We start from the raw sequence: 16510 nt of genomic DNA on the forward strand, positions 1-16510 counted from the left end.
GCCATTGTATCCAGGGAGCTTGTCAGCCTACAGTTCTAATAGTCTTCCCAGTACCACCAAACACATCTTCCCTTCACCCCCCTGATCGGCATTCCGTAGGGATCGCTCCCTCCGGGACACCCTGGTCCACTCCTCCATCACCCCCTACTCCTCAACCCCCTCCTATGGCACCACCCCATGCCCACGCAAAAGATGCAACACCTGCCCCTTCACTTCCTCTCTCCTCACCGTCCGAGGACCCAAACACTCCTTTCAAGTGAAGCAGCATTTCACTTGCATTTCCCCCAACTTAGTCTACTGCATTCGTTGCTCCCAATGTGGTCTCCTCTACATTGGAGAGACCAAACGTAAACTGGGCGACCGCTTTGCAGAACACCTGCGGTCTGTCCGCAAGAATGACCCAAACCTCCTTGTCGCTTGCCATTTTAACACTCCACCCTGCTCTCTTGCCCACATGTCTGTCCTTGGCTTGCTGCATTGTTCCAGTGAAGCCCATCGCAAACTGGAGGAACAACACCTCATCTTCCGACTAGGGACTTTACAGCCTTCCGGACTGAATATTGAATTCAACAACTTTAGGTCGTGAGCTCCCTCTCCCATCCCCACCCCCTTTCTGTTTCCCCCTTCCCTTTTTTTTCCAATAAATTATAAAGATTTCCCTTTTCCCACCTATTTCCATTATAAAAAAAAACCCACTAGAGCTATACCTTGAGTGCCCTACCATCCATTCTTAATTAGCACATTCGTTTAGATAATATCACCAACTTTAACTTTAACACCTATGTGTCCTATTGTACTATTGTCGTTGACATCCACCCCCCCCCACCTCTCTGTCTCTCTATCTCTCCGCCCCCCACACACACACCTTAAACCAGCTTATATTTCAATTTTTTCTTGGACTCGAACTCAAGTTCTGTTGAAGGGTCATGAGGACTCGAAACGTCAACTCTTTTCTTCTCCGCCGATGCTGCCAGACCTGCTGAGTTTTTCCAGGTAATTCTGTTTCTGTACCATTTTTCTAGTGATCATGTTGTTTTAACTTCTCCCTTTTACCTTTTGATTTTCTTGTATTTTTGGATGTTTTTTGTGTCTTCCACGGTGAAGACAGACACAGACACAATGCTTCCATCGTTTCATTGTTTCCCATTATTAATTCCCTAGTCTCACCCCTCTAAGGGGATCATTGATAATCCAGAGATTATTACCTTTGAAGTTCTGATTCTTAATTTGGTGCCTAGCTTCTCATACTGATGATGCAGAACCTCTTTCCTTGTCCTGCCTATGTCATTGGTACATATATGGACTATGAGCTCTGGATCATCCCCCTCCCATTGTGAGTTCCTCTCCAGCCCTGAGAAGATGTCCCAGATCTTGGCACTAGGTGGGCAACACAGCCTTCCAGACTCTTGCTCTTTGCTGCAGAGAACAGCGTAAATCCCCGTCACTATACTATCTCGTGCTACCAGTGCATTCCTCACCACCCCCCCCCCACCCACCCACCCACCCCCCACATCGCTTCCTGTACCATGGCCAGCCTGCTCATCCACCTTGCAGACCTCACTTTCGTCCACACAGGTTGTGAGCATCTCAAACCTGTTTGACAATTGCAAAGTCTGAGGTCCCACCACTACTGTCTGTTCCGTCCCATTACCTGTCTCATTCATGGTCACATTCTCCTGTCGCTCACTGCTGACCAAAACAGTCAACCCTATTCTAAGAGGTGTGGCCATCTTGTGGAATCTAGTGTCAAGGTATTTTTCCACCTCCCTTATGTTGCGTGGCGTCTGCAGTTCAGCTTCCAGATCAATAATCCTCATGCGGAATTCCTCTTGCTGCCTTGGACTTTCTGCAGACGTGTTTTTCCTGTGTCACCTTGGTGTCCGAAAGTTCCCATGTTACACAGGTGCAACATAACACCTGTCCTGCCATTGTTACTTATGTTGTTTAGTTTAGTTAATTTAATTATTCATTTAATTGTCTTAGAATAATTCTTATGTATACCATACCTCTTTCCCCATGCACCGAATTCCCAAGTGAATCTAATTCGCTACTCACTCAGTCTCTGTCTCACTCTAGCATAGTTGCCTGTCTTTTCACTAAGGACTTTTGGAAAATCATGACCAGCATGTTCTTTGTTGCTGCATCTATCTATTTTAGAACCCTAGGATGTAGGCCATTAAGTGCTGGGAATGCATTGAACTTTAGTCTCTTGCGTTTCTCCAGTACTACTACTCTGTTGATATTAATTGCCTTAATTTCCTCAATCTTATTAGCCCCAAGGTTACCCTCCATTTTTGCTATGTAACTTGGATCTTCTACAGTAAAGAAAGAAACTGAATGTTTGTTCAATGTCGCTGTCTTTCCTTATTCTTCGTGATAATTTCTCTAGTCGCTGCCTTTAAGGGACCAATGTTTACTTCAGCTACTCTCCTCCTATTTACATACTTATAAAAGCACTTAAAATCTGTTTTTATATTCCTGACTGGTTTTTGATGGCCCATTGCTGATTTCTAAAAGCACTCGTGGTCCTCAGACTTCTTTGCAATGTTATAAGCCTCGTTTTTTAAATTTAAAATCCTTATCTTCCCTAGTATGCCACTGATGGATCTTTCTTGCTGAGTTTTTGTTTTACAGTGGAATATACTTTTGTTGAACATTTTGAATTGTTCTTTTAAGTGCTTCCTTTATTTATTTATTTACAGCCATACCTTTTCATCTATTTAGCCCACCAACCGTAGCCTTTGAAGATTGTTAAGTAGTTAAGTAGTATATCATAAATGATCAGCTGTCCTTTTTTACTAACAGGCAACTTGATGTTCATTCTTGATCATGCACAACTTAGAATTATCAGAAAGCAAAGCATAATTTTCTTTAAAAAATTAAAAAAATAAAGTTCAGGATTGAGATCATCAGGTTTTAAGTTACAGCCCAAAAGGAACATGAGAGAAGCAGATTTGTTGCTGACATACAGCAGGTTGTGGATGGGGAAGGTAAATGTAGTGTGATTATAGCCAAGCCCTGCATATTCAATGCACAATCTTCAAGCTCCCCTCCATTCCTATGTAATTGGCTTTGAGGTTAAGTTTCCAAAAGAACATACAAATTAGGAGCAGGAGTTGGCCACTTGGTCCCTTGAGCCTGCTCCACCATCCATTCAGATCATGGATGATCTGGTTGTAACCTGAACTCCACATTTCCACCTACCCCTGATGACCTTTCATCCCCTTATCAAGAATCTATCTACCTTTGTCTTAAAAATATTTAAAGTCTCTGCTTCCACTGCCTTTTAAGAAAGAATTCCAAATACTCATGATCCCCAGAGAAAAAAATTCTCCTCATCTCTGTCTTAGATGTGTCTTAAATGTCTTTAAGATTCCTGTTTGTAATTGGGGTAGGTTGCTTTCAAACTTTATATGGAATTCAATTCTATTATGATCACTTTTCCCAGTGACCTTTTACAATGAGATTAACCCTGCCTTGTTGCATTTAATGGATCTAAAATAACTTTCGTCTGAATCAGTTCTATGATGCATTTCTCCAAGAACTGTCATGAAAGCTTTCTGCAAACTCATCTTCCAGACCACCTTTGCCAATTAGACTTGTCTAATCTATATGAAGATTAAATTCACCCACAATTATTACATTGCCATAATTGCTTGTTTCTTGTTTATTGCCTTGTCCAACTGTTTAGCTTCTGTTTGTGGGCCTAATAAATTATTTTCACCAGTGCTACATCTAATTTCCACCCACACTGATTCTATCTTCTGAGTCAAGATCCTTTCTCTCTAGTGTTCTTATACCACCTTTAACTATCAGAGCTACCCATCCGTTTTCATTCTGTTTGTATTCTTGTAATGTTGTGTTTCTTGGAATATTTATTTCCCAACCTCGGTCCCCTTATAACAACATCTCTGAAAGGGCAATTGGATTTAAACCATTTATCTCTATATGTCATTACTTCATCTGTTTCATCCACAATATATATCAATGATTTGGATGAGGGAACCAAATGTAATTTTTCCAAGTTTATTGATGACACGAAGCTTGGGAATATGTGATGAGGAGGATGTCAAAAGGCTTCAAGACGATTTAGACAGGTTGCGTGTGTGGGCAAATACATGACAGATGCAGTATAACGTGGATAACTATGAAGTTATCCACTTTGGTAGGAAAAACAGAATAGCAGAGTATTATTTAAATGGTGATAGATTGGGAAATGTTGATGTACAAGGGGATCTGGGTGTCATTGTACACCAGTCACTGAAAGCAAGCCTACAGCTGCAGCAAGCAGTTAAGAAGGCAAACAATATGTTGGCCTTAATAGTGAGAAGACTTGAGTATAGGAGCAAGGATGTCATACTATAGTTGTATAGGGCCTTGGTGAGACCACACCTGGAGTATTGGCCGCTTACCTATGAAAGGATATAATTGCCATAGAGTGAGTGTAGCGGAGGTTCACCAGATTGATTTCTGGGATGGCAGGATTGCCATATGTGGAGGCCAAGTCCCTGAATATACTTAAGAAGGAAGTAAATTTCTGGACTCTAAAGACATCAAGGGGTTCGGGGAGAGTGCGGGAGTATAGTGTTGAGAGGATCAGCCATGGTCATAGTGAATGGCAGAGCAGGCTCAAAGGACCAAATGACCTACTCCTGCTCCTATTTTCTCTGTTTCAAATATTGCGGATATTTGGCACATTCAGGTCAAAAGCCTTAATTTTTTGCCATTATTCTTTGCATGGACCCTATTCACTGATGTCCATTCCTGTCCCACTGCACTTGCCCCTCTACCCTCATCGCTATCCTGTTCTACTGTTTCGACTTTTCTCTTCAGATCTCTGAATCTTCCTTCACCTAGGCACCACCCACCCTCCCCCAGCCCCATTAGTTTAAAATCTGTCCAAGGCCCTCGGTATACAATTCGCCAGGGCACTGATACCATTCTGCTTAGTGGAGCCCATCCCAGAGGAAGAACTCCTTCTTTCCTGAGTACTGTGCCTCTGACCCATCAGAACTGCTTCCCACACCACTCTGAGCCAAACAATCTGAGTTCTAACCAAATACTCTCATAGCTTCCAACTTTGAGGGGAGGACTCCATTCAAAAAACCTTTGGAAAATGGGTGAAAGAAATATAAGTGGGTTTCCCTGAGCCAGAATGTTGAGTGATCTCTTAAAAAAGTTTAAGTGGTTTTGACATGGTAAGCTGTGTGATTGTTAGCAATTGTTCTGGTGTAAAATAATGGACTTTTTGTAAGACAAATATCTCAGTAAAGATGGTGTACTTGCTGAAATGGTCTCCTTAGTTATAACTCTTGTCTTTCAGATTTTTTCCAATAGAGAACTTGAAGAAACGTTGAACAAAATAAGAGAAATACTGTCTGATGATAAGCATGACTGGGACCAGCGTGCCAATGCTGTAAGTTGTGTCAATTTGTGTGTAGGATGATTTTTGTGCTGACTTGCGGAAATATTATTTTTCCTTCCACACAGTGTTGAAAGGCCAAGATGAATTTCTCGATTATGATATCCAGAAGCTGAGTTTAACACAATCTCCTGCAATCAGTGTGATTTTATTTTGCAGTACTATTCCTCTTAGTGGTCTTGAGATTGCTTAGAATTTGTCATTCGTCAAACATATTTTGCCCGTGAATTCGAGTTCACTAAGATATAATATCTATTTTTAAAAATGAGGATTGATGTCAGAATTGAGTGGTACAATGACATCTTCGTTCTTTTGCCCCTCTAGCCTCTTTTGAATCTAACCCACAATGATGGATTCAAGTTTCATGCTCCCTGCCCTCAACTTCTTGCTTCCTTTTGTGTTTCCTTCGGTCCCCCTCTCCTTCACTTGGAAAATGTTTTGGTTTTATTGGAAACTGCTGAAAATTTAACTCCATGAATGTATAGGTTCCTACCTCACCCGGTTTTCTACTACTAATTTTGTTTCTGTCTTCAAGTGTTGCTGCTTTTGCTGGGAGTATTGTTCAATAAGTGCTAACGTGCCAATTACCTACTTATATTGCCAAAGGTGAACTATTCTTTTACAAATCTGAAGGCAATTGACTGGCTGTTTAGTTGTTGTGGCCACCACAGTTGCATGTAGTGATAGACTCACGTAATGGAAATACTCGTGCATGTACATCAAGTTTTCTGGATATTGATCAGAAATGGGAACCCATATTAGTTTTTAATCCGCATCCTTATGCAGCAAATCAAAGACTAATTGTAGCACCCCTTAGCTCATTACAAGTTATAATTGGTTGATTCAGCTAGACCAAATATTAAGTCTATTATCTTCCTGATCTATTCAGATCAGCTAGTTACTGTTAAACACACAGAACCATCAGGAGACTAAGTGCACAAATATTTGCAGACTTTTCTTTTTTTTCTCCTAGCTGAAGAAGATTCGATCACTACTGATTGCTGGAGCTACAGAATATGACTGTTTTTTCCAGCATTTAAGATTATTGGAAGGAGCTTTTAAATTGTCGGCTAAAGATCTCCGCTCACAGGTTGTCAGGGAAGCTTGCATTACTGTAGCGTAAGTATTGTTGGAAGTATATTTTGACCTGTTTAATTTCACAGAACCACAGAATTGTTATAGTACAGAAGGAGGCCACTTGTCCCATAGTGCCTGTACTGGCTCTACGAATGAGCAACTCACCTAGTACCATTTCCCCTCTTATTCCCCGTAACCCTGCACATTCTTCCTCTTCAGATAATCGCATCATTCCCTTTTGAATGCTTCAGTTGAACCTACCTCCACCACAGTCTCAGGTAGTGCATTCCAAACCCTAAACACTCGCTAATAAAAAAAGTTTCTCCTTATACCACTTTTCTTCTTGTACTAATTACTTTAAATCTGTGCCTGCTTATTCTTGATCCTTTCATGAGTAGGAACAGTTTCTCCCATTCTATTCTGTCCAGGCCTCTCGTGATTTTGAATACTTCCATCAAATCTCCTTCAACCTCCTTTTCTTAAAGGAAAATGGTCCGAACTTATAGACTCATAGACTTTCACAGCACAGAAGGAGGCCATTCAGCCCATCATGTCCTTGCCAAAGATCTGACAACACATTCCATTTTCCAGCGCTTGGCCCATACCACTGGTGGCTATGGAACGCAAGTGAATATCTAAGTTGTCCTTAAATATTTTGAGAGTTTCTGACTGAAGCTCCCTTTCAGGCAGTGAGTTCCGGACTTCCACCACCCTTTAGGTGAAAAAATGTCTCCTCAACTCCCCTCTTAGCCTTCTACCTCTTACCTTAAATCTATGCTCCTGGTTATTGACCCCTCTACTAATGGAAAAAGTGCCTTCCTATTCACCCTATCTATGCCTCTCATAATCTTATACACCTCTATCAGGTCCCCTTTCAACCTTCACTGCTGCAAGGAAAACAACCCCAGCCTATCCAATCTTTCCTCATAGCTCAGACCCTCCAGCCCAGGCAGCATCCTGATAAATTTCCTCTGCACCCTCTCCAGTGCTATCACGTCCTTCCTATAATGCGGTGACCAGAACTGCACACAGTGATCTAGGTGTGGCCTAACCAGCTTTTTATACAGTTCCAGCAGAGCCTCCCTGCTCTTATATTCTGTGCCTCAGCTAATAGAGGCAAGATTCCCATATGCCTTCTTAACCACCTCGCCGACCTGCCCTGCTATCCTCAGGGATCTGTGGATATGTACACCAAAGTCCCTCTGATCTTCAGTACTTTCCAGGGTCCTATCCTTCATAGTGTAATCCCTTGCCTTGTTTGCCCTCCCCAAGTGCATTACCTCACACTTTTCTGGGTTAAATTCCATTTGTCACTGCTCTGCCCAGCTGACCAGTCCATTGATATCCTCTTCACTATTTACTAATCTACCAATTTTCATGTCATCTGCGAATTTCTTGATCATACCCCCTACATTTAAGTCCAAATCATTTATGTGCGCCACAAACAGCAAGGGCCCCAGCACCGAGCCCTGCAGAACCTCACTGGAACCAGACTTCCAGACACACAATCATCCCTCTACCATCACCCTCTGCTTCCTGCCTCTCAGCCAATTTTGGATCCAATGTGCCACTTTGCCTTGGATCCCATGGGCTCTTACTTTCTTGACCATTCTCCCATGAGGGACCTTAACGAAAGCCTCGTTAAAGTCCATGTAGACCACATCAAATGCATTACCCTCATCAACACTCCTGGTTACCACCTCAAAAAACTTGATCATCCTTAGTCAAACACGACCTTCCCTTAACAAATCCATGCTGACTGTCCCCAATTAATCTGTGTGTCTCCAGGTGCATATATATTCTGTCCCTCAGAATTCTTTCTAGTAACTTCCCCACCACCGAGGTTAGACTGACTGGCCTTTCATTTCCTGGTCTATCCTTCCCCACTTTTACAATAATGGGACAACATTAGCAGCCCTCCATCCTCTGGCACCACACCTGTGGCCAGAGAGGATTTGACAATTACTTCTCTAAAAAAACTTCTCCAATCTATCTTCAACACTGAAGTTCCTCGCCCCTGGAATCATTCTTGTGAATCTTTTCTCAACCCTTTCTAATGCCTTCACATCCTTCCTAAAGTGTGCTATCCAGAACTGGACACAATACTCCAGCTGAGGCCAAACTAGCAATTTAGACAAATTCAGCATAACCTCCTTGCTTTTGTACTCTGTGCCTCTATTAATAAAGCCCAGGACACTGTATGCTTTATTAACTGCTCTCTCAACCTGTTCTGCCACCTTCAATGATTTATGCACCTATACAGTTCAGTCCCTCTGCTCCTCCAGCCCCTTCATAGTAGTACCATTGATTTTATATTTCCTCTCTATGTTCTTCCTACCAAAATGCATTACCCCACATTTCTCTGCATTGAATTTCATCTGTCACCTGTCTGCTCATTCCATTAACTTGCCTATGCGCCTTTGAAGTCCTACACTATCCTCCTCACAGTTCACAATACTTCTAAGTTTTGTATCATCTGCAAACTTTGAAATAGTGCCCTACACTTGAAGGTCTAGGTCATTAATATATATCAGGAAAAGCAGGACCCCTGGGGCACTCCACTACAAACTTCCTTGCACAGGAAAAACATCCATTAACCACTACCATGTTTCCTGTTGTTCAGTTAATTTAGTATCCATGGGCAGGATCTTCCGGTTGGCGAGCGGGTGTGGGGCCTGCTCACCGACACGTAAAATAACGCACGATGACATCGGGTGGAACTCCCGACGTCACCCTGCATCATTTCCATTTTCAGGTCGGTGGGGGCACAGCCAAGTCAGCTGCGTGCCCGCTGACCTGTCAACAGCCTATTGAGGCCATTGAGAAACTAATTAAGGCCGTTAATGGACCTGCCCATCCAACCTTAAGGTTGGCGGGCAGGCCAGGAGCTCTGGCGGGCTTCGGAAAAAGCATGAAACCTCATCCACGGGCGGGATAAGGTTTCATGAGGGTATTTAAATTTTTAAGAAAGGTTTCAATAAAACTTATGGATATGTCCCAACTCATGTGACAGTGTCGCATAAGGGGACATAGCAGGGAAAATTTTTCAACATGTTTGTTAAAAGTTTTAAATCGGAGCTTATCCCCCTATGGCAGCACTTAGCCTCAGGGAGCGCACGAAAGAGCGCACTCCCGGCTGAGGGAATCCCCTGCCCACACAGGGAGCACATAGCGTTTCCTGGCGGAAGTCACACTGGGCCTTAATTGACCTGCCCACTTAAAATGGCAGCGCGCCCCGATCAGGGTCACCCATCAGAGGTGCGCCCACTCCCGCACTTCCCCCCTCAATGGGGGAGAATGGGGGAGAAAATGTTTCTCCATGTCTCCACTGCCCCTTTTATTCCATGAGCTATAACTTTGCTCACAAATCTGTTGTGTGGCTCTGTATCAAACACCTTTTGAAAGTCCATGGACACCACATCAACAGCATTACCCACATCAACTCTTTCTGTTACATTCTCAAAAAACTCCAAGTTATTCAAATACAATTTTCCATTAAGAAATCCATGCTGGCTTTCCTTAATTAACCCTCATTTGTCCATGTGACAATTAATTTTGTCCTGAATTATTGACTGTGGAAGTATCCCCATCACCGAAGTAAATCTGACTGGCCAGTTGTTGCTGGGCTTATCTTTGCACCATTTGTTGAATAAAGGTGTAACGTTTGTAATTCTCCAGTCCTCTGGCACCACCCCTGAGTCTAAGGAAGACTGAAAAATTATGGTCAGTGCCTCTGCAATTTCCACTCTCACTTCCTTTAGTATCTTTGGATGCATCTCATCTAGTCCCAGTGCCTTATCAACTTTAAGTTCAAATAACCTATCCAATACCACCTCCTTTCAATTTTAAACCTGTCTGGTGTCTGAATTACCTCATCTTCTACCATGGCCTAGGCAGCATCCTTTTTGGTAAAGGCAGATGCAAAGTATGTATTTAGTACCTCAGCTATGCCCTCCACCTCCATGTGTATATCCCCTCTTTTGTCCCTGAATAGGCCCTCCTCGTCCATTTCCAATTTATATGCTCTTGGAAGACTTTGGGATTCTCTTTTATGCCAGCTGCCAGTCTCTTTTCATACTCCCTCTTTGCATCTCTTATTTACTTCTTCACCTCTCCTCTGAACCTTTTGTATTTATCATGGTTTTCAACTGTATTTTCTATCTGACACCTGTCAAAAGCACACTTTTTCGTCTTTATCTTAATTTCTATCCCCTTTGTCATCCAGTTTTGGATTTGTTTTCCCTTGCTTTCCCTTTCAAGAGAATATACCTTGACTGTACCTGAATCATCTGTTCTTTTGAAGGTAGCCTATTGATCAGCTTCTGTTTTGCCTGCTTACCTTTGACTCCAATTTATTCAACCCAGATCTGTTCCTACCCCAATGAAGTTGGATTTCCCCCAGTTAATTTTTCTTACTCTGGACTGTTCTTTGTCCTTTTCCATTGTCAGCCTAAAACATATGATAACACTGATCGCTGTCCCAAACAGTTCTTCTACAAGCACTTGATCTACTTGGCCCACCTCATTTCCAAGAACCAGATCTAGCAGTGCTTCCTTTCTCATTGGACTGGAAACATACTGCTGAAGAAAATTTTCCTGAAAGCACTCCTAGAATTCCTGCCCCTCTTCACCCTTTGCACAATGACTGTCACAGTTTATATTTGGATAATTGAAGTTTCCCATTATAAATACTCTAAGTTATTTGCACTTTTCTGTAATTTTGCAAATTTGTTCCTCTCCATCCTTCCCACAAGTTGGCAGCCTAAAGACTACAACGAGCAATGTAATTTTTGTTCCTGAGTTCTAGCCTAATGGATTCTGTCCTTTATCTCTCTGTGGCATCCTTGTTCTCTAGCACTGTAATGCTCTCCTTTATTAATACCACCACCCCTCTCCCTTTTCTTCCTTTCATATCTCTCCTGAACACCTTGTATCCAGGGATATTTAACACCCAATCCTTCTCTTCTTTGAGCCAGGCCTCTGTTACAGCCACAACATGATATTTCCACATGGCAACCTGCACTTGTAACTCGCCAGTCTTATTTACCACACTCTGTGCATTCATATGCATGCACAATAACCCTGATTTAAACTCTAGTACTGTCTCCATTACTCTGTCCCCACCTATTGACTTATTTCCTATTCTCATACTATCTGTCTCTCTCAGTATTCTGTGCTCTTTGTTAATTCATTCTAAAATTAGTTCCTGGTTCCCGCACCCCTGCAAGTTAGTTTAAACACTGCCCAACAGCACTAGCAAAACACCCTGCAAGGAACTCTGTCCCGGCTCTGTTCAGGTGCAACCAGTCCGGCCTTTTACTGGTCCTATCTCTGCAAGAGCCGGTCCCAATGTTCCCAGAATCTGAAGATCTCCCTCTTGCACCATCTTCCCAGCCACATGTTCATCTGTCCTATCCTCCTATTTCTGTACTCACTTGCTTGTGGCACTGGGAGTAATTTGGAGATCACTGCTTTTGAAGTCGTGCTTGCCAATTTTCTAATTTTTTTGTTCATTTATGGGATGTGGGCGCCACTGGCTACATCAGCATTTATTGCCCATCCCTAATTGCCCTTGAGAAAGTGATGGTGAGCTGCCTTCTTGAACTACTGCAGTCCATGTGGTGTAGGTACATCCACAGTGGTGTTAGGGCGAGAATTCCAGGATTTTGATCTAGCAACAATGAAGGAATGGCAATATATTTCCAAGACAGTGTGGTGTGTGTCTTGGAGGAGAACTTCCAGGTGGTGGTGTTCCCAAATGTCTACTACCCTTGTCCATCTAAATGGTAGCAGTTGTGAGTTTGGAAAGTGCTATCTAAGGAGCCTTGGTGAGTTCCTCAGTGCATCTATTCATCTCCCTAAATTTAGACTGCAGGACCACATCCCTCTTTCTACCTATCTCATTGGTACCGATGTTGACCATGGTGAGAGTAATTGCCCTTGACATCAAGGCAGCATTTAACAGAGTGTGGCATCAAGGAGCCCTAGCAAAACTCGAGTCAATGGGAATCGGGAAAATGTTGCCACTGGTTGGAGTCATACCTAGTGTGAGAAATGGAGGTTATTTTTCGTACAATTTTTGGGGAATGTTATTCTCTGAAGAAGGTGTATGCCTATGTGTACAGGTGTGGGATGTAATTAAGCTGGGTTGAGATAATAGGAGGCAGGTTGTCTGGGTGTCTGTGGCGGGAGGGGGGTTAGGTGGTGGTTTAAAGCATGAATAAGCTAGAGGTGTTAGGTTTGAGATGCAAGTGAATAGGTTAGATCTAGCATTTGTATTTTTAGATAAGTTGAGAGTTTGTTTGAATATCAAAGGTGGGAAGAAATATGTTTCCGTCTTGCAGGAACCCCGTAGATAAACAGAAGTGGGGATGTTATATTTTATTGACCCGAAAGCAAAGACAAGATGGATACATGAAAGATCTTACATTTGGAAGGATTTGAATTTCCAAGAAGTGTGAAAACAAATGAACCGGAGATGAAAGGGGATAAAAGGCATTTTAGAGTTACTCTGGAGAGCTGAAGGGAGCTGATTGAGCTACTGTGGCTGGAGCTGAAGCTAAGCTGTTGAGCTGGAACTGTGAGATCGAGCAGCTGGAGTTCTGGGCTGGGAGAGGATACAGTTTGAATCAGCCATCCAGTCTATCCAGAAAAGTCATGGGCTACAAAATTCATTTTTATTTTGAAGTTTGGATCTCCGCCGCAGAGTGGAAGAGGGTTGGAGGTCATGTGGTATGCTTTTATTGATGCTACAGCAGTTTGCCTTGGGCAATATTACCGGATTTTTATAGTTAAACATCAGATAGGGAGTGTCACTTGTGGAGCTGACCAAGTAGAGAGTCTTATTGAGGGAGTGCTTTGTAAGAGTAAGTTTAACTGTGTAACTGTAATCTTGTGTGATTAAGTTTCCTTTTATTCGTGTTCATAAAATTTACTTATAATTTTTAAAATCCCAAAAATGTTACTGGGCTTGTTACTGCTGAGATCGGTACTTCGTCATCTTGTTATCAGAATACAAGAAAAGAGGGGATGGCCAGTATGCCAGGTTTCCTCCTTGGATGTGATTTGCGCAGCAATTAACATCGGCCGTGGTCATAACACTAGCACAAAGAAAGATGGTTGTGGTTGTTGGCAGTCAATCTATTTTGTTATTCATTCAAAGGATGTGGGCATCACTGGCTAGGCCAGCATCTATTGCCCATCCCTAATTGCCTTTGAGAAGGTGCTTGTGAGCTGCTGCCTTGAACCGCTGTAGTCCATGTAGTTTAGGAACACTCTCAGTGCTGTTAGGGAGGGAGTTCCAGGATTTTGAGCAGGAACAGTGATATGGCCTAGCCACCCACATCCCATAAATGAATAAAAGAAATCATCTCAGTTCCTGGACATTACTGCGTGAGTTCCTCAGGGTAGAGTCCTGGGCCCAACCATCTTCAGCTGCTTCACCCACGACCTTCCTTCCATCAGAAGGTCAGAAGTGGGGATGTGTGCTGATGATTGCACAATGTTCACCGCCACTCGCGACCCCTCAGATACTGAAGCAGTCTGTGTCCAAATGCGTCAAGACCTGGACAATATCCAGGCTAGGGCTGACAAGTGGCAAGTAACATTCATGCCACACGAGTGCCAGGCAATGACCATCTCCAACAAGAGAGAATCTAACCATCACCCCTTGGCACTCAATGGCATTACCATCGCTGAATTCCCCACTATCAACATCCTGAGGGTTACCATTGACCAGAGCGGAACTGGACTAGCCATATAAATATTGTGGCTACAAGAGCAGGTCAGAGGCTAAGAATGCTGCAGTGGGTAACTCACCACCTGACTCCCAAAGCTCTGTCCGCCATCTACGAGGCACAAGTCAGGAATGTGATGGAACACTCTCCACCTGCCTGGACGAGTGCAGCTCCAACAGCACTCAAGAAGTTTAAAAACAAAAAAACTGCGGATGTTGGAAATCCAAAACAAAAACAGAATTACCTGGAAAAACTCAGCAGGTCTGGCAGCATCGGCGGAGAAGAAAAGAGTTGACGTTTCGAGTCCTCATGACCCTTCGACAGAACTGGTTCAACCAAGTTCTGTCGAAGGGTCATGAGGACTCGAAACATCAACTCTTTTCTTCTCCGCCGATGCTGCCAGACCTGCTGAGTTTTTCCAGGTAATTCTGTTTTTGCTCAAGAAGTTTAACACCATTCAGGACAAAGCAGCACGCTGATTGGCACCCTATCCACAAACATTCACTCCCTCCACCATGAACAATGGCAGCAGTGTGTACCATCTACAAGATGCACTGCAGAAACTCATCAAAGCTCCTTAGGCAGCACCTTCCAAACCCTTGACTGCTACCATCTAGAAGGACGAGAGCAGCAGATGCATGGGAACACCATCACTTGAAAGTTCCCCTCCAAGCCACTCATCATCCTGGCTTAGAAATATATTGCCATTCCTTCACTGTCACTGGGCCAAAATCTTGGAACTCCCTCCCTCCCTAACAGCACTGTGGGTGGACCAACACCATGTGGACTGCAGCGTTTCAAGAAGGAAGCTCATCACCACATCCACAAGGGCAGTTAGAGATGGGCAATAAATACTGGCCTAGCCAGCGATGCCCACATCCCGTAAATGAATTTTTAAAAATGACTGCTGGCTGTTCACCCTCCACCCCTCGGGGTGCTCTGCAGCCATTCAGTGACATCCTTGACCCCGGCATCAGGAACATAATCACACTGTCCTGCTTTGACATCTGCAGCACAGAAATGCCTATCTTTTCCCCCCGACTATCAAATATTTTAAAATGTTGTTGAATTGTTGCAGTAAAGAATGTGCTACAGTGAAATTCTGTTATAAGATTGTACTTTATATAAAATTATTCCAGGAACATGCATGCCAGTCTATTCTGTTGAACTTTTTTTAAGCGACGCCGAGTAACAAATGCAAATGTTTATATGAACGAATCTAAATGACTTCTGTGTCAGTTAGGACCTGCATAGAAATAATTTTCTGAGTTTAAGAAAGCTATCAAAATAGTGGTAAGGCAAATGGCTTAATTTGCACCAACTCACCACAAGAGTAGAGCCAAATCATTACAAGCAATAAGTACTCTTTCAATGATGTGATAAGTGTTAATGACTGTCCATCAATCTCTGTGGCATCAAAAGTTAACTATTACAAGTATGGAATCTCATTCCTTCAGGTTTTGAATCTCTGCAAGAGATTTTTAAAATGTCAACACAAAAAATCATCCCTTGTTTCTACTTTCTCTCTATCTTGATTCATCTTTCTTAAACTCTTTTTTTCACTTTCTTTACCTAATTTGACCTTAAATCCCCCTTCAATTTGTCTTTTTCTCTCCTACTTGTTTATTTCCCAGTCCTGCAATGTCATTGGTTAAGGAGAGACCCTGTTGGTTGCTTTGTTCACTCGGGCCGCAGATGCCCTGTTTACCTCGCATTACCAGTATCGGCTTACCCTATCAGCAACTCTGTGGGCAATTTGTTTTGAGTTGAAGGATGGAAGAACATGTCTAACCAATGGTAGATGCCATTAAGGGAGGCGATGGTAGTGGTATTGTCGCCTGGACCAGTAACCCAAAGACCCAGGGTATTGCTCTGGGTACCCAGTTTCGAATCCCACCACGGGATTTGAATTCAATAAAAATCTGGAAATCAGTCTTAACGATGACCATGAAATCATTGCCGATTGTTGTAAATAACCACCTGGTTCACTAATGTCCTTTGGGGCTCGCTGTAAAGATGTGATCTTTAAAGTAGGATAACGCTTAAGGAATTAGCTACTTGGATTTTAAAATGGTTCTGCCGCTAGAAAGATGTGAAACGTGGAAAATAGACGTGTCACAGAAGGGACTCCTTTAGTTACTGTAGAAATAACTTTGAGTAGAGTTGCATTATAAAGTTTACTGATTGTACTAAGGTACTAGACCTTGTGGTAAATATAAGGGAGACAAACAGCATTAAAAAATGTCCAGACCGGTTAAAGATTGACAAATAGATG

The 16510-nt window shown here is 42.8% G+C and overlaps 1 protein-coding gene across 15 annotated transcripts in view; it reads left to right on the forward strand.

The window, feature by feature from the left end:
- clasp2 (cytoplasmic linker associated protein 2) overlaps positions 1-16510 on the forward strand; it is a 557389-nt gene that overhangs the window by 252264 nt on the left and 288615 nt on the right. For all 15 annotated transcript variants that reach the window (XM_041189359.1, XM_041189360.1, XM_041189361.1 and 12 more), the window contains 2 exons: positions 5324-5416; positions 6396-6541. In XM_041189359.1, coding sequence (XP_041045293.1) covers positions 5324-5416; positions 6396-6541 — 239 coding nt within the window. The remainder of the gene's footprint in view (positions 1-5323; positions 5417-6395; positions 6542-16510) is intronic.

This window comes from Carcharodon carcharias, chromosome 6 (assembly GCF_017639515.1).
Source record: "Carcharodon carcharias isolate sCarCar2 chromosome 6, sCarCar2.pri, whole genome shotgun sequence".
NCBI classification, from domain to species: domain Eukaryota; kingdom Metazoa; phylum Chordata; class Chondrichthyes; order Lamniformes; family Lamnidae; genus Carcharodon; species Carcharodon carcharias.